The sequence below is a fragment of the Daucus carota genome, chromosome 4 (genome assembly GCF_001625215.2).
Source record: "Daucus carota subsp. sativus chromosome 4, DH1 v3.0, whole genome shotgun sequence".
NCBI lineage: Eukaryota > Viridiplantae > Streptophyta > Magnoliopsida > Apiales > Apiaceae > Daucus > Daucus carota.
The window spans coordinates 26,576,186-26,600,641 of NC_030384.2; the positions used below are offsets into that span (position 1 = coordinate 26,576,186).

At 34.2% G+C, this 24,456-nt stretch overlaps 3 protein-coding genes across 4 annotated transcripts; 1 reads left to right on the plus strand and 2 right to left on the minus strand.

Annotated features, from left to right (window-relative positions):
• Positions 1–3,162: 3,162 nt before the first annotated feature.
• LOC108218366 (beta-galactosidase 8) lies at positions 3,163–11,850 on the plus strand. 2 transcript variants are annotated; one of them, XM_017391279.2, is made up of 20 exons: positions 3,163–3,370; positions 3,686–3,910; positions 4,004–4,099; positions 4,380–4,492; positions 4,610–4,676; positions 4,774–4,866; positions 4,964–5,107; positions 5,223–5,311; positions 5,391–5,496; positions 5,620–5,707; positions 5,988–6,106; positions 6,747–6,911; positions 8,343–8,545; positions 8,628–8,737; positions 9,346–9,455; positions 9,572–9,685; positions 9,967–10,068; positions 10,833–11,044; positions 11,114–11,450; positions 11,532–11,850. In XM_017391279.2, the coding sequence occupies exons 2-20, from the start codon at positions 3,740–3,742 to the stop codon at positions 11,637–11,639; spliced, it is 2,547 nt and encodes an 848-aa protein (XP_017246768.1). In that variant the 5' UTR covers positions 3,163–3,370; positions 3,686–3,739; the 3' UTR covers positions 11,640–11,850. The 2 variants fall into 2 exon arrangements, with proteins under 2 accessions (XP_017246768.1, XP_017246769.1); XM_017391280.2 differs by lacking the exon at positions 3,163–3,370 and adding an exon at positions 3,432–3,584.
• Positions 11,851–12,271: 421 nt separating this feature from the next.
• LOC108218367 (uncharacterized) lies at positions 12,272–13,699 on the minus strand. The gene is made up of 2 exons (XM_017391282.2): positions 13,267–13,699; positions 12,272–13,179 (listed from the first exon to the last, which is right to left on the minus strand). Exons 1-2 carry the CDS (start codon positions 13,556–13,558, stop codon positions 12,461–12,463), a joined length of 1,011 nt encoding a protein of 336 aa, XP_017246771.1. The 5' UTR covers positions 13,559–13,699; the 3' UTR covers positions 12,272–12,460.
• A 2,678-nt stretch (positions 13,700–16,377) lies between these two features.
• On the minus strand, positions 16,378–18,420 carry LOC108217100 (uncharacterized). The gene is made up of 2 exons (XM_017389950.2): positions 17,395–18,420; positions 16,378–17,251 (listed from the first exon to the last, which is right to left on the minus strand). The coding sequence occupies exons 1-2, from the start codon at positions 18,362–18,364 to the stop codon at positions 16,521–16,523; spliced, it is 1,701 nt and encodes a 566-aa protein (XP_017245439.1). The 5' UTR covers positions 18,365–18,420; the 3' UTR covers positions 16,378–16,520.
• Between the last annotated feature and the right edge of the window lie 6,036 nt (positions 18,421–24,456).

Sequence of the window (24,456 nt, forward strand, 5' to 3'; positions counted from 1 at the left end):
CAAGATTTAATTTTACAAGTTATTATTTTGAAGTATTTATTAGATGATTATAAGATCGAACCAATAATATGTTGAATTTCGGCCGGATTTAAGTAAAATCAGTCGTAAAAATAATAAATCTAAAAATATATCATATATTTCCGAAATAAGTTTTAGAAAATTTTAGAGCTTTATCGTAGAAAAAATCAATACCCATAATCGTTCCTTTCTTGCTACCGGATACAAAAATTATTAGATGAGAGAAACTCCTCAATTTGAATGATTGCGAAAACGAATGAAACTGAATTGTGTACGAAATAACCTAAAAAATGGGTCCAAGTTGATCATCCTAAATTTCTTCTTCATCTAACCGTTCCTTCTAATATAACACAAAGTACCAAGTTGATGATTTCACGACACTTTCAGATGCAGACACCTAAGTCTTAGTGTTGAAACTCGATTTACATATGATTAGTATGATAATACATCCAAATTCCAAAATCGGTTCTTCTTAAAATATGTACTCTGCTTGATTAACAATAGACCGAGGGAGGATATATATTTGAAACGAGGACCATTCATTTATAAAAATTACAGTAATAGTAGTAGGGTATGTGACAAGTGACAAAAACACTAGAAAACTGTACCGGTAGGTCATGGGTCACCCATATTTTTGACCATATCATTGCAATTTTTAACACTTCACTATATATGTGCACAAAGGGCAACTCAACATCATATTTCTACTAGTATACTAAGAATCTAAAATATAGTAAATTTTATAAACTAACTATGACCGAAAGAGTCTACAATATTGTGCTATTTTGGAATGTTTAGCTCCTATAAATAAACTAGGAGCCTTGGTACTAATTTGAATTTTTGATTTCAAATTCTTTCCGCTCCCCTACTTTGAGAGTATATTTTATTACATGCCGTATAAATATTTGTTAGATTCAGAAAACTTGATTATGTTTAGTTTAAGACAGAGCTTAAAACGAACTCAAAAATTATGTACAAAAATAGAATAGTGCAACTCAAAATAAACCACTCATATCATAGGGTATCACAGTATGATTTCGCAAAAAAGTTGTCAAACTTAAAATTTTGTGCAATATTTTTTGTTATGAAATACTCCTTCCGCCCCCTAAATTGTACGACGGAAACGCAACGCTCATTTTAATATTTTCATAAAATATAGTTTTATAATTTATTTTTAAGATTTTATTTTTCTAAAATAGTAAATTATAATATAAGACTTAAGAGTATAAAAATAAATAAGACCTGGACTGCATGACAATATCACTGTATCAACATTAGGTTGCTCTGCCACAACAATAACAATATGACATGATAGTAAAATCATTGTGCAAACAAAACATACTGCATTCACCTTGGTAACTGGGAGTAAAAGAGATACTCATGTGTGTAAAACGTTCCGACAAAACAAAGATATTTTGGGAGATTATACTTGTAGATGAACTATGACAAGCTAATTACCGTGCTAATGTAAAAGTAATCGCGGCAGAGAATCTAGTACAAAGAGCTGGGTGTCAAAATTAAAAAACACCAGTCGTGACAAAAGGTTTAAGAATTTCATGTAATTACACCGCGTCGTCTGCAATAAATTATTCTCCCGAAGAAAAACAAGTCAAGATATGACCTTTCCACCAACCTTTTCTACCCGAATACTGTACTCTTGTCTTTTATCAACCGGCTTTGTTCCAATAAATTAATATATCAAGACTGTTAATTTTATATGCTTTGTTTGTCATCTCCTTTTCTTCATACAATAGCTAGAGGAACTACTCCGTCTTAATTAATTAATTTTAAACCATATGTATTATCTTAAAAAAATTATTTATTCATTGCTATGAGAATAAAATTTCAAAACACTCTCTCCGTCCCCTTTTAAATGTTCATTTTGATTTTCAAAATATCAAATTAACCAAATTTTGATTGAAATTACAAATTATCTATTCATTATTTTTAAAATCTTAAAATTACGTATTAAAATAGACTAAATTTATTTTCTAATGATATTATTATTATTATTATTATCAATTGTATGATATATCTAAATTTCAGTGAAAATATAGTCAATTTGATTGGTGAAAATCAAAATGGACATGTAAAAAGAGACGGGGTAACAAGTTTAAAGATAATACTAGCTAATCGGAAATCATATATTCCCTCCCTTCCATTTCTTGAGCTTGTTTGACTAGGATAATTTTTAAGAAATCAACGCTTGGAGTCTAGAGCAAGTAAAATAATGTTCTACAAGTGTTTCATAAAAATATTAAAAGTAATACCCTAATATTTAAGACAATATTTTAGTATATATTCTAACAAAATGTCATAAAATCATGTTTAAATATTTAATAATATGCCCCGTCTTTTTTTAGTTGTCAGGTAAACTCAACTCAAATAAATTGGAACAAATACTCAACCTCCCCAATAAATTCCATGTACGTTGGCTAAGGTCGAATATTGCAACCTAAACACCCCGGGTTCATAAAGATGGTGCACTACAACTACCATACTAAATGAAACCTGACATAAGAAGTAGATGACTTTGGATGACTTTAGATTCAAAGATTAACATGCATATAATTGTATGTCTAGTCGACTAAGTTCGTTTAGATACCCAGCTAATAAGAATTATACTTTATTAAATATTAATAAGCCCTATTCTCCTTTATCTGAAATATTCGAATATGACTCATTCCAAAAAATACCAAAAATAATTATAAAATATATAAGTCTAAATTGTTTAAAAACGACATCCACGTGACTATCGAGTTTATTTAAAATATAAAATCTCATGATTTACGTAGACACCTAAGCCAAGATTTTGAATGCTCATCTTCTTTTCTTTTGTAAACTACTAAATGGCAATTGCGTCCCAGCAAATTGTTTACATTCAATTATTTAAATGTATTTTAAGATTTACCTCGAATATAATTTCATAACATTTTTTTTTATTTTTTAAATGCTCGTCTCCTTTTCTTTGTAAACCAGAAGTATGATTATAGGCGAAAATAATGTGTTGCTACGTATATTCCTAGTAATTTTGTTCGGAGCACCGTAGTGATATTCAAAGCCGAATGGTCCCAAAAATAATGTCAAATTTCAATTTTATTTTCATTTTGTTTTAACAAAATGTCGCAATCATTTTGGTGGGTGCTTCTCGCAGAACCGTAAATCATAAAAGCTAGAAATTTAATGTAACCAACATCTTCTCTTCTTATCTACATGCACACACATGTATATAAATCCATTGTATATTTGTATGTCTTTGGTCCGTGACAGATACAGAGGAGTAACCAGAAGAAGACTACATACGACGACAAGGATAATTTGCTTGTACTAAAGTTGACGTGTCTTCTCCGGCGTAAGTTAGCTTCCCTCCGCTTCCACATTTTTATTCCTTCCCTTCCCACTCTTTCACACCTGCACACACAACTTATATATTTCCGTCACGGAATCAGGATTCCGAAATATTAAACTCAATTATATAATATGAATATTGAAATTTAGCTTTTTGTTGTTGATTTTTAAAGTTCAGTTGAGAATTGAAAAAATAAAATATCTTATATTTTTTTGAGGTATGTTGGAACTTGAAATGCGGATTTTATTAATTTTCGAAGTTCAGCTCGGACCACGTGTATTAGTTCTAAAGTGGTTAAGTAATGTCAAATTCTTGCAGCTGCAGCATTTGTGATTAACTACTACCAACTCAACGACATTTTGAGGGCTAAAGATGAGAGGAACAGAGTGTGTGATGATGCTGTTTGTTTTGTTAATGGTGGGGGATTATGCAACGACGACGTTTGGAACTACGGTGACATATGATCATCGGGCTATTGTCATCGACGGCAAGCGGAGAGTGTTGGTTTCGGGTTCTATTCATTATCCTCGGAGCACTCCTGATGTACATTTGTTTTTCCCGCTTTAATTCTGTTGTGTGTTTAGTACACAGTTTTAGAATTTTTTGTTTTGATTTATTTCCATGTGGAAAATGCAGATGTGGCCGGACTTGATTCAGAAATCGAAGGATGGAGGGTTGGATGTGATTGAGACTTATGTTTTCTGGGATTTGCATGAACCTGTCCGGAACCAGGTTCTGTTATGTTTTTTCGAGTTCTCGTGTTGAGTATAGTTCTCGTTTGAGACAGACCCGTGTGTGTATGGATATAATTTGAAATGAAGTGATTCTAATTTCTGAAGTAAAAACATATATAATTTGGGGGTGAGATGGGTTTGGCTGAGTGGCTTAAAATAACATTTCTAGAGGTGTGGTTGGTGATGAGTATACTATAAATGTGTATGTGTAGATGGATAATAGATTGATAATGATACTTATGTGTTATACTGATTTCCCTGCAAATATGATTATGCAGTTTAATTTTGAGGGGAGAAATGATTTGGTTAAGTTCTTGAAGTTGATTGCGGATGCTGGTCTATATGCTCATCTTCGAATTGGTCCTTATGTTTGTGCTGAGTGGAACTACGGGTAATTGTTATTAAACGCTATTAAATGATGGAATATCTGTTTCATACAGTTTATAATTCAACTATATTATAGTACTATTATCTCAAAGTAAGTTTTTTTATGTTTTGTTTACACCAGAGGATTTCCGCTTTGGTTGCATTTTATACCTGGGATTAAGTTTAGGACAAATAACGAGCCATTCAAGGTTTTTTCCCCTATTACACTTTCTAGTTTCTGTGGTCGTTATTCTAGATAATCTGATCAGGTAAATGAAGTTATATGGATAAGTTTGTCTTCTATAGGCGGAGATGAAGCGTTTTACTGCTAAGATTGTGGACTTGATGAAGCAAGAAAAACTTTATGCCTCACAAGGGGGACCGATTATTTTATCTCAGGTAATTTCTTCCATTCTCTGTTCATAAAATAGTTAGTTATCAGAATATTGTGATCTCTTCCCACTTTTCTGTTTCACATCTGTATCTTGAATATCAGATTGAAAATGAGTATGGAAATGTGCAATCTCACTATGGAGCTGGCGCCAAGCCATATGTTAACTGGGCAGCCGCAATGGCTACATCCCTCAATACAGGGGTTCCATGGGTGATGTGCCAGCAAGCAGACACTCCTGATCCACTCGTGAGTTCTTTTTGTTAGTCTATCATCATTGGTCTGTATTACTATGCATACTTTTAGTTATTGATCTTGTACAAGAAGTTTGATAGGCTCTCTAATTATACATTTTGTTTTACAGATCAACACTTGCAATGGGTTTTATTGTGACGGGTTCACCCCTAATTCTCCTAAGAAGCCTAAAATGTGGACTGAAAATTGGAGTGGATGGTAAGTCATATTCTCTTAGTCAACTGGGGTACGAGTTAATTGCTCAAAGTTTGACCTCCTTTTCATTTGGAATATGTAGGTTTCTTGCATTTGGTGGTGCTGTCCCATATAGACCTGTCGAAGACCTTGGGTTTTCAGTGGCGCGCTTTTATCAGCGAGGTGGCACCTTTCAGAACTATTACATGGTAATATTGTCCGTGGATCTTATGTGCAAGTTCTTCGTGATGATTACTATTGTTTCCTTGTGACCAGTTTTAGCCAAAAACTATGAACTGAATATAAAGAGGTGTTCTGTTTTCTTTTGACAGTATCATGGTGGTACCAACTTTGGCCGATCATCTGGCGGCCCATTTATATCTACCAGCTACGATTACGATGCTCCTATTGATGAATATGGTAAGCTATTAATAAAATTAATATTGTGTAGGTCTAGTACAAAAATGCGACAAGCCCACTATATTTCTTCCAGCATCACAACAAGGATTAGAATTTTCATCTATGAGTAATTGTGAATGACACAGAAAGTATGAAAACTGATTTTCTACTATATTAGGCACAATGGATTGCAGTATTTCGGGTTTTATCAGTATATCATGTGCATAAGAAATATATAGGATATCCCTGTTCTTATGCATGTAAGTGCAGCACAGGACTCATCACTTCACTTGTGTTGTAGGACTTCTCAGACAACCTAAATGGGGACACCTTAAGGATCTTCACAAGGCTGTAAAGCTCTGTGAAGAAGCAATGGTGGCAACTGATCCAACAACCACTTCCCTTGGTACAAATTTAGAGGTATAAAAATAGCTCTATAATCCTTAAGCAATTTTCTCATTGTGTCTTTGTTTCTAATCTTCTTAGCTATTGAGTCAGATAATTCCTTGAATATCATTTGCTTCCTTAAACTGAAAGCCATAAATTTCAAGACCGGATATTACTGCATCTCTGTGCAGGCAGTAGTACTCTTTCTGCCCACAATAAGCTTATATAATATCTTCTTTAGTAGCAAATGCCAAATGTTCGTAAGTTACATGAATAAAGTTGTGAAGTAGTAAGAAATATCACTAGCTACAGAAATTTTGTTTGCTAAAACTTCTTCAAATTTGTCAGTCTTTAACTTTGTAAATTGGTCAAATAAAAAGTTGAATTACAAAAAAATTTCTGTGCAAATATTCCTGGGAAGCAAAGAGAACATTTGCTTGTTTTTAACTAGTAGAATTTTAATATTTATGAGATGAATGGTATGAAGTGTCCTTTACTAATGATACTCATATTTAACAATTAACTTCTGGGATATATGTATGGGCTTTTAATGTGTTTGACGTCCGGAGTCTGTTTAGTTGAATTTTAACAATGCAAAGTGTCTTGGTTGTAAATGTCCTTGCATGCTTAACCTTTTGTCTTCTAATTGTAACATGAATTCTACCTGTTTTAGGCCAGTGTTTATAAATCAGATTCAGGTTCATGCTCTGCTTACCTTGCCAATTTTGGTACCAGTTCTGATGCAAATGTGACCTTTAATGGCAAATCATACTACTTGCCTGCATGGTCTGTAAGCATCTTACCTGACTGCAAGAATGTCGTCTTCAACACTGCAAAGGTGTGCATCAAATTATTATGCCATACTCTAAGCTACCATGCTTAATTGTCCTTTTCTTTCCAAGTATGATCAATTGATTTTTTTTTCTCCCAGTAGTTAATTGTCTGATAGACTGGTGGCAACCTGAAGTTTATGCAAGAGCCTTTGATTTTATTATATTGATCATTTGCTCCCCCCCAATATTTATATATGCAAGAGTCTTTCAAGTCTTTAGTTTTATCAGATTGATTATTAAACTACCTATTTGATGTTTTACTACTGGTGTTTTCACACGTCAAAGTACATCTGTTATATATAACGCCAATTTCTTGATTTCTAGTGGCAATACAAGGCAAGGGAGATTCACGTAGGAAAATATCAAAATGTGTATGTCCCAAATTTTGTCAGGAGACAGTTCTTTCGATGCTTATTCACACAGCTTTATCTATTTGAAGCTTTACTCCTTGATATAAATACTAGAAAAAGCAACCCTTGTCACTGAGTGGTGGGTACATATTATATAGTTGAGCAATGGAAATAAAATGCTGCAAGTACTGCATAATTGGTTTCTCAGCTTAAAGGCTGAGACTGAAGATAATCAAAAATCATTTGATATCTGAAGGATAAGAATAAATAGTTCTAGAACTTGAAAGCCTTCTTTGATTCACTATATTTTTCCTTTATCGTACTTCACCTCTTCTCCACATTCTCAGCAACCATTTCACTGAAATCTTCCTGCTTATTAAGGAGGTTCTCTGAAATCTCCGCAACCATGTCACTGAAATCTTCCTGCTTATTACGGGGCTTCTCCTCATCCTGGGCTTCCTCATACTTGGCTGGTAGCATATTCTCCATACTAAGCGCATCTTTCAGTTCTTGGGACAGCATTCCCGTCTTCCTCTCCTTTAGTTGACCACAAACTCTTTCCCTTCATAATACAGATCACCATGTGTCATCAATGGTGGTTTCTTCATGTGCGTATAGAACGCATCATGGAAAACCTCGTAATCAATTATGTCCAACTTTACCTTCTTACCCTGCATCCGATCACATTGCATCCGTCTAAATTGACTAAATTGTATTTACATTTTGTGTAGAGAAAACTGGAGAGAGAGCCTAGTGTTTATGGATAGATATACAAGATGTACCACTTTCTTCTAAATTACTTTCCCGCCTAATCTTACTAACTGAGAGTTCTTTTAAGTTACGTTTCTGTCCTTAAGCGTGTGTGATGGAATTGGTATGCAGTGTACTAATGTGGTCAATAGTTACCATTAACCAAATCATAAATATACACAAAAAAGCTAGGCTATGTCAACAATTTATACTTAAATTTTGTGCATAGTGTATTAATTCTGTTATTCAGTATGATCATAGTCATGAGTTGAGTGCACTATTGATTTTATTGAACATAAGAGGCATCAGCTAATTATATAACCCTTTGTATGATAGATCAACTCCATGGCCACAGTTCCAACATTTGTCAGACATTCTTTAGGAGATGAAACTACTTCTTCTAAAGCACTCGGATCTGGCTGGAGTTCAATCAAGGAACCTGTAGGTATTTCAAGTAAAAGTGCATTCACAAAATCTGGATTATTGGAGCAAATAAACACGACAGCTGATAAGAGTGACTATATGTGGTATTCGTTAAGGTACATATACATTCTTTGCTGAATTTGTTCTGTTTTTAGGTCTCATTAGTAGTGGTATTTTACTACAGTTCTCTTACTGCAGCACCGAAGTAAAAGGTGATGAATCTTACCTTGAAGATGGATCTCAAACAGTTTTGCATGTGGATTCACTTGGTCATGTTCTTCATGCTTTTGTCAATGGTAATCTTGAAGGTGATGGCACTAAACTTTTCTTCTAAATAGTTTTTGGCTTCTGTTTCCATATCTATTGATGCCTTGACAATTAAAACTGCCTATCTAATTTAGTACTCCTAATCCTTCCATAGATCATGTACTTAATCCCAGTCCAAGATTTATAGTGTAGTACCAATTCATCATCTATTAGTAGGTAGCTTTCATATCAGAGAGAGAGAAAAGCAGCAGTAACAGAAAAATATATGTGATACACATATTCCTTATTCTTTCTGGGTACTAAACTTACTTACATTTCATTATATCAGAAATAAAATTTATCTGCCAAGTTTTAAGCTTTTGCTTGCTGCCTATTCTGACACTGTAAAAGTCAAACCAAGAATTTGAAATTATCTCTGCAATGCCTAGAGTACACCCCTCTACTCTTGGTAAGAAGAGGTTGCGGATTTGAACCCCAGCAGAGGCAGGGTGGTGAATACAAATTTCTGTAACTGACCTTTTACCAAAATGTTACAAAAAAAAAAACTATCTGTTCCATGTTTCAGATTTAAAATTTTAAGCTGTCTAATTAGTCTCTCAGAACTTCTCACAAATGTACTTGCGTTTAAATACATTATGGCTTTATGTAGGGAGTGCAATAGGAAGTAATGGTCATCCTAAAGTGTCCCTTGATGTTCCCGTCAAGCTCAAACGTGGAACAAATAAATTCGATTTCTTAAGTTTGACAGTGGGACTTCAGGTTTGACCTTTAAAAGTTCTTTTCAAGCCATTGTATATATTGAAAAGCGTATTCATATTCATATCAGGTGCTCTTATCTCTTGATGTATTTTCTAATTAATGATTCCTTTGGCTAGAATTATGGAGAATTTTTTGATTTGAGCGGTGCTGGGGTAACTGGTCCAGTGCAGCTTAGAGGCTCAACAAGTGGAGCTGCTGCTAATCTCTCGTCTCAGCAATGGACATATCAGGTTGGTTATATATGTGATTCGGACTTCAGAATTAGATATATTTTCTGTTATCAAAACATACAATTCAAGTGAAATGCTTTACACTTCCTATGTAAGTGGTACAATACTAAAAAAATGAAGTATATTAAATTAATAATAGTGTAATAGTGAATTTTTAATCCTCCTAATAAATAGCCACCTCCTGTACTAGGTGTGCCATAATCAGCAAAAGAAATTCTCAAGCAAGGCTAAACATTTTTGCTGTTTGTTACTAATTTAGCAATTAATTTCTTTCATCCCAGGTTGGACTGAAAGGGGAAGACTTGGGCCTTTCCAGTGGAACTCAGTCTATGTGGGTAGAACAGCCCTCCTTGCCTGCAGGACAGCCATTAACATGGTACAAGGTAATGTATAATGTCCTATTACAGCTATTCCTTGTAAAGTTTAAGTTTCCAAAACTAAGTAGTTGATACATGTAATCACCCTCAGCTGATAGTAATATATAAAGTAGCCAGAGTACGGTTGCACTATAATTTGGGGCATAATATGTAATTGTCAGTAGGCTAACTTAGCACTATGTCTGATACACTATTTTTCAAAGTAATATCTTGCTCCTAAGTTCTGTATGAAGAATATATATTTTCTATCAAGTTTGATTACAAATAAGAAGACAACCTATAGATAATCAAGCAAATACAAACAAGTGCATGCTACTGGTGTATACAGAAAGCTGAACTACCATTATAGTAATAAATAAAGACAATGTATCGGTGCAAGGTAATTTTTTTTTTTTAAGAGTATAGCCTTTCTTCGCTAGTTAAAAGATTGCAATCAGTGAACGAACAACAGAAATGAACAGCCTTTTCATCTAGTTATGTATGCTGGAGATTTGCGTCCTTTTATAAGACCTCTTTACTTATTATTGGTGTTCGGTAATTTAAAAGTTATTAAGAAATCCAGGCTGATAAAACTAATTATTTGAACCCTACCAAATTTAGGATATACAGTCTGGCCTGACTATGATCGCACTTTAGTAATTGCTGCTTTTTAAGTTTTATGATTCTAAAGCAATCAACCGGAAGATGACACCACTCTGTTTATCCTACTGTTTTGATTTCTTATTCAAATCTAAAGGCGCTAACATAAACTAATAATCATGTTGGTACAGACAACTTTTGATGAGCCTAGTGGAAATAACCCGATTGCACTGGACATGACGGGAATGGGAAAAGGTGAAGCATGGGTAAATGGACAAAGCATCGGGCGTTATTGGCCAACGAACATTGCTCCAAACAGTGGTTGTACTGACTCTTGCAATTACAAGGGATCTTATAGTTCAAGCAAATGTCTTCGAAATTGTGGAAAACCATCCCAGGCAATGTAAGTGTTGCAATTAACAAAAGGAATTACTTTTTCAGTACAAATTTTAATTCTGATCTAACGGTGCAGGTACCATGTTCCTCGCTCATGGTTGAAACCAACTGACAACATCCTAGTATTGTTCGAGGAAATAGGTGGTGATCCCACAAAGATCTCTTTTGCTAATAGACAGGTTGAAAGTTTGTGCTCACAAGTGTCAGAGTCTCACCCACTTCCAGTAGACATGTGGGCGACAGATAAAATGACTGAAAAGGCATCAAGACCAGTAGTTTTTCTGGAGTGTCCTCACTCTGGACAGGTCATTTCTAAGATAAAGTTTGCAAGCTTCGGAACACCTAACGGGATGTGTGGAAGTTTCAGCCATGGTCAGTGCAGCAGTAAGAAGGCTCTTTCTGTTGTGCATAAGGTTTGATCTCTTTGACCATTTTGAAATCAGTTTTTTTCACCAAGAATATTAGTTCTTAACCAATTATGACAACTGTTACAGGCTTGCATTGGCTTAAAAAGTTGCAGCATCGACGTATCAGTGTCAACTTTTGGGAATCCGTGTAGAGGAGTTACAAAGAGTTTAGCAGTAGAAGCTTCCTGTTCATGATAAAATCCTGCATTCTAATCTTAACTCTTGGGATAAGCAGAAAACTATCCCTAGGTAAGTGTACAATAATAGAATAAAGTGTCTTAGAGTTGAGATTATGCAATCCTCAAGTAGGGATGAACTCCTAATAGAAGAATGTGATTTTTCACCACCTTATATATCCCTTGCATTACAAAGAAAAAGAAAATCACACATCTTTACCAGTGATCCATACCAGTTGAGCAACATGTTTTGAACTTGCCAATCATGCTTTTACATTGAGCCTAGTCTTCTTAATTTGATACCATATATCCAATTTGTATATTTCACTATCCACTGAGACAAGACTCTGCAGGTAAAAGCTTGATAGATCACCAAGTTTTGGATTTTAATAATTTTGACTTCTTGATCTCTAATATCGTAGTTTAATGGATATCCCTCCCGTCATAGACAAATAAGTGCGTGAGTATTCAAATTTCTATTAATCGTCTTTTATTAAAAAGGGAAAAAGCCTGTCGAATCAGATGAAGGAGAAGCAAGAAAACTTTCTCTCTTTTTTGAGAAAGGGTCTTAGTGACAATTGAACAAGTTCAAATTAAATAATTACAATTACTTTGTTTGAAAGTAAATCATTATTGAATAGGCAACTAGAATCCAAATTAATCCCATAAACATTTGATAAACATATTAAGTAACCTTTTACAAGATAATAAATGGGCAAAGCTATATGACCCTTATTCACACTAGAAGAAAACTACATAACGTACTGACACATATTAGTGCATGCTTAGTATACCAAGCAGAATGTTATAGTTGCTGGATGTTTCAAGTACTTAGTAAAACTACAGTGTAGCAACAGAAGAATCTCTCTGAAACCTGCATACTTTGCAGACTGGAGAGTAAAGAGATGGGGTTTGGTACTTGTCCTCTCCTCCCATCATTGGCATGGGCACCCCTCTCTTCACAGGGCTCACATAACCAGCCCGATAAGTCTTTCCCAGGATTCCCTCGACGAGTTCTGATAGATTAGTAAACCTGAATTGTGTTTCCAGGTGAGCAAAAGCATCATCTGATGGTAGCTGGTAGTTGTGAATCTTGTTTTCTTTTTCTCCTATGGGGGTCACCTTCAGATCGATCTCCACTAGTCCATCAACAATGACTTTTACTGAGTTGGTTTCGTCTGTTCTTTCAATAACCACTTCTCTCTGTTCACCATTGATCCTCCATTCAGCTTCTCCATCAGTGGGGATGCTGACATCCTCCCCATCCCACTTGACAGTAAGAGACTCCACCTTGTCATCCCAGTTGGTAACTCTTTTAGCTGCAAGGACTAGAGTGTGGCTGTCGAACATGACTGAGAGAGCCTGAACCCATGTATAATCACGTGTCCTTCCTGTAGGCCGGCTGCCAATGAAATGTGCATTGATCTGCAGATTGTTGTCTGAAACAACTGCAAAGTCGCTTCCCTTGGCTCCATGGAAGTAAAACATCACTCCATCACCGCCAACAAACCTAGGATCGTAGCACAACGAGCCAAATCCATCACATTTAGGTTTTCTATCTGTCAAATAAGTACAATTCATCAGCTTTCAGTACACAACTTATAGGACTATCATAAACTACAAAGATCCAAGATAAATGTACTTACTCTTGCAAGTAGCTTCACACTTGCTACTGCAGTTAATGAAGCATCCCTTCCCCTTCTTGTCCTTAGGCTTCCTGTCAGGACACTGAGATGGACAGGTCAACGTCGTGTTGAAACATGCACTAGCCTTTGTCTTACACACAGCCCGAACCTGCGTTGTTCCTGGCAATGGCTTCTTGACGTCGTATTTGTTAGCAGGATCTTTACCACTACCCTGCCCCTGAGCAGTTGCACATTCAACAGATACAAAAACCAGAAGAATGGCCAGTAAAACGAAAGCCCTTTTCATATCCATCTGCTCTGTTTATTTGCCGTAAATGCACCTCCAAATGTTTGATCTATATTTCTACTTGTGTTTGATCTTATGTTATGAAGACAATATGAATCTGCAGAAGGTTAAAAGGAGTTTATATAGTTGCATGGCAAGTAGCTAGGCCTTATTCCTTGCAATGTGGCTTCATTCTTGCAAAGGTAACTTCTGAGGTAATAAACCAGCAGAGAGCCAGCTACTTTTTACTTGTGCATGTGGCCTCTAGTTTTGACCAATTCAGTGTGTGACTCTGTGGAACTTGGTGTATATTTCTTGTAGATTAGCGTTGAGTTGATGAGAAGCAAAGAGTAGACAACTCTTTGGATCGAGATTGATGTCAAAATATATTTTATCTGATACTGTAGAAAATAATTTGGATTCAGCATTGCCCCGTACTGAGTGGGCGTTTGGGAGCGGGACTTCTGCGCTTAAAAGCTCAGAAGCCCGCTTCCTCTAATCTGGTGGACCGTTTGGCAAAAACTGTGAAGGGCTCAATTATGGGGAAAAAAAGCTCTGAAAAGAAGCTATGATATGTAGCTTTTTTTTTACTCAACTTCTTTAATCAGCTTCTTTCTAACATAAAATCATACATTCGTTCCGTCCTATCAGGTTCTTTAGGTTATTTTTTAGCAAGCATTTTAAAATTCAAATTTAGATTATTCATGTACAAATGATTTATTTATAAATTAATTTAAAATAATAATTTTCAGACTAACTTATAAGTTAAGTTATCCAAACACTTAAAAAATTATAAGTTACGGTATCCAAACACTTGTAATAGTTTAAAAGTCCAGAATTACTTTTCACTTTTAATCAACTTTTTTACTTTAAGCAATAAGTCAATTCTTTTAAGCCCAGCCAAACGGCCCCTGAGTCGATCTCATTCTCAGGCCATCAACACTCGAATCGATAAGATTTAATGCGCGTTAGATATTAATTGTAGCAGATGCATAGGACCAGAAATCCATATCACATGGGATTTTCACCGGAGGAACAAAAAACTGGGCTGGTCTTCAAAATTTATCGAAAATTAAATCAGTTTTACTTAATATTTTTGTAAGACTGCTTGGATATATGAAATGTAACAACATATGTACCGGTGTTGGTCCTTTATCACATCTCAAATAATAATATCTTAAATATCACTTCTAGAAAATATGATCCTGAATATAATTTTATAACGTTACATCGTCTAATGTTTTTAAATTTTTTAAAAATGACAAAATCACCTCCTCATGCAGGGTTTACAATTTTTTTTTTTTGTCCAAAGCCACAGGAAAACAAACCTTAAGAATCCTATTAGACGATGTAACCTTGTTTCATTAATTTATTTATCTAGTGTCGAAAGTTCAAACAAAACAAAACTTATATAAAATATCTTTTAAATGATGTATCATTTATCGTTTTATCGTTATAATTCTAACGCTATATGATATAGTATTTTAATATACTATTCGGGACCTTATTTTCACACGATATAGTGTTTTAATATAATTTTGAAACCTTATTTTCACATGATATAATATTTTAAAATATTCGGGACCTTATTTCGGGATATGTTATTCAGGACATCTTCCAAATTAAATTGTGATATTTAGATCTTGTTCGGACATAGGCCGAAAACATTTGTTAGTGTATGCGTGGGCGTGAATTTGATTATGAACAAAGCTAGCTCATGACCGAGTATGTATAATGTGTAGTCTTATGCTTTGTTTCCAATCTAGCATGTCTATTATTCTGAATTTATGGTGGATTATAACATAATGGATGTTCACACTTCACATTCGAGATATTTGTAGTTTTTCACGGAAAATATAATTCGATTTCCTTTTCCTTTTGACATCTAGTTCGGTTTGACCGGATGTTAAAAATTATAAAACCCAGGTATTGTGTGTATTTTTGAGTTGTGTATATAAGACAATATAAGTTTCTATTCTCTTAAATAACGATCATGCGTTCGAGTAACACAAAATAAATTTTAATTTATCAAATTTCAGAACATTTTATTGTCAAACTTGTTTTAAGTGTTACTTGCAAAGCACATTTGGAAAAATATAAATAAATGTTAGGTAGGGTGTGGCCGGTAGTTTGTGCTAAACAATGAATTGATGAAAACCAGAAAAGTTGAATATCATGAAGGTGATTGTAAGTTGCAGTAATGTAGGTAGTTGCAGTTTTATAAACCACCTTGAAACTGTGAAAAATCTGATGATTGTGTGACAAGCAACTGCTGTTTCAAGTTACCTACTCATAATCTCATGTATTGTGCCATGTTATAAAATGCAGAGATATATAATATGGCACAGACCATATTGTAGCCTGTATCTATTTATATTTAAGCTTAATTAGTGCAAAAAGAAAGAAAGTCAAGTGCTCACTCCCGGTTTTCCGGGTCCTGGACAGGAGTTGGGCCTGCATTGAAAATGAAAAATAATGTCAAATTAGGTCCAAAACACAGGTGTACAGGCCCAGAAGAGAGGGAAGCTGCAGGTGGTTCACAAAAAAAATGCACAAGAATCTATTACAACTGATAAACTAGACATGGGCTATAAATCTAAATCAAAAGAGAACCAAGCACCTCCCATCCCATTTTCAGGTCCATTAAAACAACCCCAACTTTCAGTCCAGATATAGAACCAGGCCTTTACTTGTATTAGCTTTGCAGAATTGTAGGAGGTTTCAGCTTGCAGTACTTAACATTGGTAGGAGTTTTGTCCGAAACTAATGAAAATATAAACAATTAATTAATAATTTTCTGCATCATAATTACCTGGAATATTAAACTTTAAAGAAAATAGGCAGATGTTTCTGGCCTTTATTGCAATATTATTCAGAGGTTACATCACATGTTGCTGCATTGCATTGCATGCATGCTTGTTTACAACAGAAAAAGAAATTACTTACTGATCACTATCAGCTTGAAAATAAGCAAGTACTTAAATCAAAATTACATAATAGAAAATGCAGCAGATGGTGCAGATTGTCTCTGAAACAAGCAAACCTTGCAGAGCGGAGAGTAAAGAGACGGAGTTCGATACTTGTCTTCCCCTCCCATTAGTGGCATCAGCACTCCTCTCTTAACCGGACTGATGTAGTCTGTCCTATAAGTCTTTCCCAGAACTCCCTCTACGCGATCCGATAAGCTGAAAAACTTGAACTGCGTCTCCAGATGAGCAAAAGCATCGTCTGATGGTAACTGATAGTTGTGAACATTGTTCTCCTTTTCTCCAATCGGGGTCACCTTGACATCGATCTCCACGAGGCCATCGACACTTAGTTTAACCGTGTTGGTGTCGTCGGTTCTTTCAATGACCACTTCTTTTTGTTGGCTGTTGATCCTCCATTCGGCCTCTCCGTCGGTGGGGATATTGACATCCTCCCCGTCCCACCTCACGATGAGGGACTCGACATTGTCATCCCATTTTGAGACTCTTTTGGCTGCGAGGACTAGAGTGTGGCTGTCGAACATGACTGAGAGGGCCTGGACCCATGTGAAATCGCGGCGCCTTCCAATAGGCCGAGTGCCAATGAAGTGAGCATTGATCTGTAAATTGGTGTCTGAGACAATAGCAAAGTCGCGTCCCTTGGCTCCGTGAAAGTAGAACATCACTCCATCACCGCCAACAAATCGAGGATCGTAGCACACTGAACCGTATCCATCGCAGTTAGGTTTTCTGTCTGCGGAACAAATTAAATTTATTAGGTCCCATCCACTGTAAGAAAAGCCGGGTATTTATTTAAGGTCAAATTCGTATGATATCATGTAACTTAAAAGAACACAATTATAAAGAAATCGATGAGAGAAAAATATATGTGCTTACTTCTGCAGGTGGCTTCACATTTGGTATTGCAGTCGATGAAGCATCCCTTGTTTTTCTTGTTCTTGGGCTTCCTCTCAGGGCATTGAGATGGGCAAGTTAAGGTGGTGTTGTAACATGAGCCTTTACTTTTGCATACAGCTTGTTCCTTGCGTGAGCCTGGCTCGGGTTTCTTTACGTCATATTTGTTAGAAGCATCGTTGTTGCCGTTTTTGTTGTCGTCATTATCATTTCCGTTGTTGTTTTCATCATCGTTGTTGTTGTCATTCCCGTCACCATTTCCATTTCCGTTGCCATCTCCATTCCCGTTTCCATTACCATTCCCATTGCCGTTTCCATTGCCACTACCACTGTTGCCATTGCCATTCCCGTTGCCGTTGCCATTTCCATTGCCATTACCGTTCCCATTCCCATTGCCATTGCCGTTACCGTTCCCATTCCCATTGCCATTGCCGTTACCATTCCCATTGCCATTACCATCGCCATCAAGTCCATTACCATTTCCGTTGCCATTACCGTTTCCATTTCCACTTCCACCATTTCCATTGCCATTCCCATTTCCATTTCCACTTCCACCATTACCATTTCCATTACCATTACCGTTGCCATTACCACCATTACCATTTCCATTACCATTGCCATTCCCATTTCCACCGCCTCCATTCCCATTCCCGTTACCATTGCCATTCCCATTTCCACCGCCTCCATTCCCATTCCCGTTACCATTGCCATTCCCATTTCCGCTTCCCTCGTTGCCATTACCATTTCCATTCCCATTCCCGTTGCCACCGCTTACATTCTGGTCATCGCTTTGTACTTCTTCATTGCCACCAGCATTACTACTTCCATCAATCCCTGTCTCAGCATTTTGATCATCATAGTTCCCGCTTCCTTGACCTAAAACAGTGACGGCCTCCATGGCTACAAAAACTACAAGTATGCCTACCAAAATGAATGCAGCTTTTCGAGCCATCTTGGTCGTCACTCAATATTATAAATGTGTATAGATGCTGTTTCTACTTGTGTATGAGTTATGTGTATGAAGAGGATATGAAAATGCAAAGGAATCAAAGGTGCTTATATAGTTGCATGGCAAGTAGCCAGGCCTTGGCTTGCGGCTCCATTCTTGCTAATTAGATACCTTCTGAGATACTAAATTAGTATATAAGCCACAGAGCCAGGTACTTTATACTCACTTATAAGTGTGCATGTTTCCTTCATATTGACTAAACAGATCTAGATTATATCCAACTCAATACAAATTGTGTTGATTACAAGTAGCTAATCCTATTTAAGCTCCTAATATCTGGGGATTTCTGCATTTTGTTGATTACAGAGTCTGTTTCGTCGGTCTTGATGCAATTTTCATGTAACCCTAGGGATTTTTATTATTTTAAACAAATTCTAGGGAGTTCTAATTAGTGTTTTTTGCATGCCTCTGTGGGAAACTAAGAAGATAAAGCAAAAACCCTATGCACTATCCTCATATAAATTGTTTTCTTCTTTATTCGAGGCGGCCTCCGTATTTTTCAAGTAATTAAATAATATTCATTTTTCATACAATTCTATCATGCAAAAACCCAAAAGTTTATATAAGATTTTCTGGCAATAAAATAGAGCTGAAGTATATATCAAAAAGTGATACAACGTGAAGACTTGCTGTAAAGCTTGCTGACTTGATCTGCATTGTAATATTCCTACGACTGACCTTACATACACAGAATGCATAATATGCATGCATGTTAAGTATAAATGGTTTAGTTACGTGCGCAGAAGGAAACTAGATACACAGATGTGAAGAAATCAGATGAGAGCTTTCCGACTTTTCTCATCATTGAATCTATCCTCATTGCTGGCAACTAAATGATGCTTCTTTATCCAGGATTTATCATTTTGACATTGTGTATATTTGTAAAAAGATGCTTGTTTTTCCTATATCTCAAGTAAAGTTGTAAATGGTTGTTCACACTTGCCAATCAATAATGGAGGCAACGCCTAGAAATTTTTTACATTTACACATTATTATTTTAATTACATATAAGAAAATTTTAATATTTTCCATTTACAAAAAAATGAATTTTTTTTAAAAAATATACATTTATATTCTTTTTCTCATGAAAAGAGAGTAATTTTTTTATTGCATATTTACACGAGGATAAGTAATCTTTGGGTCCGATTGACTTATGAAAGAGCATAATTCGAAATCGATCCAAATCGATCGATCTTAAAAGAAATCATCCAAAAAATTGAATTTTCAATTTTCTTTTTAACATCTTGGTTTGATTTCAATTTTGATAATTAGAAAATTGAAATTTTTCGATTTCAAGTTCTAACCGAAATAGCTGTTAACACATATATATTACAAATAAGAGTTTTATAATTTGATTCCAATGTTTTTCATAATCATACTCCACTTTTATCTCCGTCCTTATTTTCTTATAACCAGTTAATAATCAATAATATCTTCTAAACGATAAATAATTTCTTTTTCTCATTAAATAAGCCATTTTTTTCATAAAAATTTAAAAAGAGTAACACCTAGAATCAATCATCAATATACTTATATAAAGGAGAAGCGAGGGACGTGTAGGTGGCGCCTCTCACATCGCTCCGTTCTATTTTTCTAATTTTCAGGAATTTTTAGAAGATAAATATAAAAAATTAAAACTATCTTTTTTAGTTTCAGGTATATTAGAAGCAAGTTTCAGAATCTGCTTTTGTTTCAAATTATTTATGGAATACAGTTAGGGCTGTTCACGAACCGAGCCGAGCCGAGTATTGACCGAACCGAGCCGAGCTTTAATTTTTTTTTCTGACGAGCCGAGCCGAGCATTTTAATCGAACAAAAATTGTGTTTAAGCTCGGCTCGTTAACTAACGAGCCGAACACGAGCTTGTTCGCGAACAAATACGAGCCGAGCCGAGCCGAGTCGAGCCAGAAAAAAAATAAGGACAAACCGCTAGTTGACTCTTAAAATAGCTAACCTAATAATTTCAATTTTTTTTGAAACTTTGTTTATATCACTAAAATGTATATATGTTAACATCCATACGGTTGGATCGGTAAATTTTTTTTTTTTTTTTAAATATTGAAACACTAAATTAGGATTAAACACTAGTTAGTGGTACTAGTCAAACTTCTACTTGCCTGTTAAAAACCAAACAAAATTATTATTTCCTAAAATTTTGTTTACATCACTAAAATATATATATATATATATGTATATATATATATATATATATAGGGATAGGATCAAATAAAAACTTTTTTAAGTTATAAACTTACAAACTTTTTTTTATTCTTCCATGGTGTTAATCCTTAGTTATAAAAAGTATCCATGTTGAAAATTCTTGAAAAAACATCACAATTTTTAAAAATAACGAATAAATAAATCGTACATTCAACACATTAATAACTGGGGTTCAACATAGGGTGTAGAACACTAATTATCATTGTGTTGAATATATCTAAAAAGATGTTTAAACTATACCTCTGGGACGGGTAGGGTCTAGAAACATAAATATTAGTTATATAACACGTTTACCTTAGTTCTTACATTTAAAAATTAGTTTATGTACTTCTCCACCACTATTTTAATCGATGTTCAACAAAATATGTTAAAAAAATGTTGAACTCAAATTATATATGTGTTGAACACAGAAAGTTTGTAAGTTTGTACCAGAACCCACCCCTATATATATATATATATATATATATATATATATATATATATATATATATATATATATATATATATATAGGGGGCTGTTATACAGCCACCGTTGGATAGGGAACCACCAAATCTCAGCCACTGGATGAGAAGGACTCCCCGCAATGAAACATTGCAGGGACTTAAGTACCCGCAATGAAACATTGCGGGGTCTTTGGTACCCGCAATGAAACATTGTGGGAAACTTTGTATTTCCTTCGTGTCAAAACTACCCCTCAAATTTCTTCTCTATTTTATTTATAATCTTTACTTTTGATTCAAATAAATCAAAGAATGAAATGGGGGAAGGAGATAGAGTAATTTTGTTGTAACTGGTAGGTAAAAAACATTAATTACGGTCCCCGCAATGAAACATTGCGGGTACCAATACTCCCCGCAATGTTTCATTGCGGGGTACTTTTACTCCCCGCAATGACACATTGCGGGGATCGTAATTAATGTATTCACCTACCAGTTACAACAAAATTACTCTATCTCCTTCCCCATTTCATTTTTTGAATTTAATTCATTGTATTTTTGCATAATATTATTTTATCATTAATTTAATTCATTATGTTTTTGTTTGATATTATTTTATTATGATTCGAAATCATTTGAATTTTTAAAAACTTAAATAAATATTAATTAAATTTTTAAGTTTTTTTCTTGAAATTATTTTATTATAATTCGAAATCATTTGATTTATTATTAAAATTATATTATATTATTGATTAAGTTATATTTTAAATTTAATTTTAAATTTTTTGGTATTTTTTATTATTATTCGAAATCATATGAATTATTATTAAAATTAAAGTATATTATTAATTATATTATATTATTAATTATATTATATTATTAATTTAATTTCTTTTATGAAACTCTTTTATTTATTCGAAATCATTTGAGCTAATATTAAAATCAAAAAATATTTAATTATTTATATTATTAATCAAATTAAATTATTTTGTTATTAATATAAAACTGAATTTTTATAACTACAAACTTTAAATAAATATATAGCAGAAAAACATTCTTATTCATAATGTCAAATTAATAAGAAATAAAATTAAGTTACATTATCAATTTAAATATACAATAAAATTTATTTATTATTGATTTTTCTTCAAAGGTTATATATCTTCCTAATGGACTGGTAGGAAGGAAATTTCGATTGTCAAACTGTCATTACAATTTGTCTTAGAACTGTAAGGTACCATGTTCGAATCATGATATGTGTGTTTTGGATAGGGATGACAAACGGGTCGGTCGAAACGGGTTTCGTAAAAACCAAACCCGAACCCGAACCCGAAAAACCCGAACTATGTAAACCCGAACTCGGCGGGTTTTATTCAGGTTCGGGTTTACCCGAAACCCGAAAAATATAATTATTTAGAAAAATTGAAAATTCAAAAATTCAAACAATTTAAAATGAACTACAGAGAAATCGATGAGCTGCAATGTCTGCTCATAAATTATTAATAAACATCAAATAATATGATAGTAATACCAAACAATACATACATGTTCTTTGGGAACAAGCCAACAACAGTCGAGAGCAGCAAATCGGACAATGAATTAATCCATTCATTACAGTTTAAGCACATTGTAATTTCCCCTCCCTGAAATATTTTCTCCATATATATGTACATATTACTAATAAATATTAATAATATATATATATATACACGGGTCGGGTTCGAAACAGTATACCATAAACCCGAACCCGACCCGAAAATAATTCGGGTTTAAATATTAAACATGAACCCGAAATATTCGAGTTCGGTAAAGTCCAATCGGGTCAGCACGGATCGGGTATCCATCGGTTCGGTACAAATTGCCATCCCTAGTTTTGGAGTATAACATACTCCCCGCAATGATTCATTGCGGGGTGTCTTTTAAAAAAAATACTCCCCGCAATGAATCATTGCGGGGTATCTTTTTAAAAAAAAACATTTCCGCAATGACTCATGGAGAGTGTTTTTTGCAACAAAAACTATCCACCTCAACAAACCACCTATAAATGAAGATTTAACACCCTGCAATGAATCATTGCGGGGTACGTAATCCCCACAATGTTTCATTGCGGGTATGAAAATTGTGTAAACTATCCCCACTATACTTCATTGCGGGGAGGATAATATTACTTATTTTATTCAAAATATTTGAAAAAGTCTAATAAATTGTAAGAATTTATTCGACTTTAGCCAGAAAATATTAATATAGTTGTTCTTACTAATATTTAACTAATTTAGGTAACATTTATTAATAATTTAGATATTTTTATTTGATTTGAATTTGTTTGAGTATATTTGAAAACACTACTTGTACATATGAGAATTTGAAAAAGTTAATAATTTGTCAAAAATTATTAAATTCAAACATGTGTTCGATATATTTAAGAAACAAACAATAATATTTAAATAAATAAAATTATCCGTAACTAAAAGACATAAAAAAGTCAATAAGATAAAAACATAAAGGAATTAGATAGAAAATTATTTCTACATTATACTAAGAAAAATAAATTTTCTCAGTATTTCTGACCTTGACAATATTTTAAATTTTATTTAATAATGTTAAATGATAACAATTTAAATTGTACAAGGCATATGATATGTGAAGGGAGGGGTAAAAGTGTCCAGAGAATCAAAAAGGACTCCCCGCAATGAAACATTGCGGGGACTTGTATACCCGCAATGATTCATTGCGCGGTCTTTCATACCCGCAATGTTTCATTGCGGGGTTGCAATGTTTCATTGCGGGGAGACTTTTTTTTAACCGTAGGATCACAGAATGGAGGGATGTGATTTGGTGGCTGGAAACCGGTCCCTATCCACCGGTGGCTGTGGACCGGTTTCCATATATATATATATATATATATATATATATATATATATATATATATATATATATATATATATATGGGAAGGTTCAAAAGAGACCGTAGCTTATCGAGAGAATGGGGAGACCACATCTGTAGTCGTTGATTTGATTATGATCGGAGGGCTAAGAAATTTGAGTTATTAATTAATAATACTTACAGACATTTCCGTTTTTATATCAAAAGGGTAGTCTTGGGAAACCAATATTGAGAAAATTAATAGCTAGATACCAATCAATGCAAGAATATGTATATCAATCAATGCAAATCTCTTGCCTAATATATCATTTTATAACTGATTAATCAATATATAGAAATTTTGTATCAGTTTTGGAAAGTAAGTAAAGAGATGATCCTATACAAATAAAATCATTATTATATGTTTTTACAGCATCTATTTCACAGATGTGATAGAGTTTCTGATAACAAATATCCATGAAAACCTCTTTCAAACTTTTGCAATCCATTATAT

What these genes read in the sequence shown, in the direction of transcription:
- LOC108218366 (XM_017391279.2), top strand. Translation starts at nt 3,740, where the DNA reads ATGAGAGGAACAGAGTGTGTGATGATGCTGTTTGTTTTGTTAATGGTG. An exon ending in ATCCTCGGAGCACTCCTGAT is followed by an intron (nt 3,911 to 4,003) that starts GTACATTTGTTT and finishes TGGAAAATGCAG; the next exon opens with ATGTGGCCGGACTTGATTCA. An exon ending in ATGAACCTGTCCGGAACCAG is followed by an intron (nt 4,100 to 4,379) that starts GTTCTGTTATGT and finishes ATGATTATGCAG; the next exon opens with TTTAATTTTGAGGGGAGAAA.
- LOC108218367 (XM_017391282.2), bottom strand. Translation starts at nt 13,558, where the DNA reads ATGGATATGAAAAGGGCTTTCGTTTTACTGGCCATTCTTCTGGTTTTT. An exon ending in GTGTGAAGCTACTTGCAAGA is followed by an intron (nt 13,180 to 13,266) that starts GTAAGTACATTT and finishes CTTATTTGACAG; the next exon opens with ATAGAAAACCTAAATGTGAT.
- LOC108217100 (XM_017389950.2), bottom strand. Translation starts at nt 18,364, where the DNA reads ATGGCTCGAAAAGCTGCATTCATTTTGGTAGGCATACTTGTAGTTTTT. An exon ending in ATGTGAAGCCACCTGCAGAA is followed by an intron (nt 17,252 to 17,394) that starts GTAAGCACATAT and finishes TTTGTTCCGCAG; the next exon opens with ACAGAAAACCTAACTGCGAT.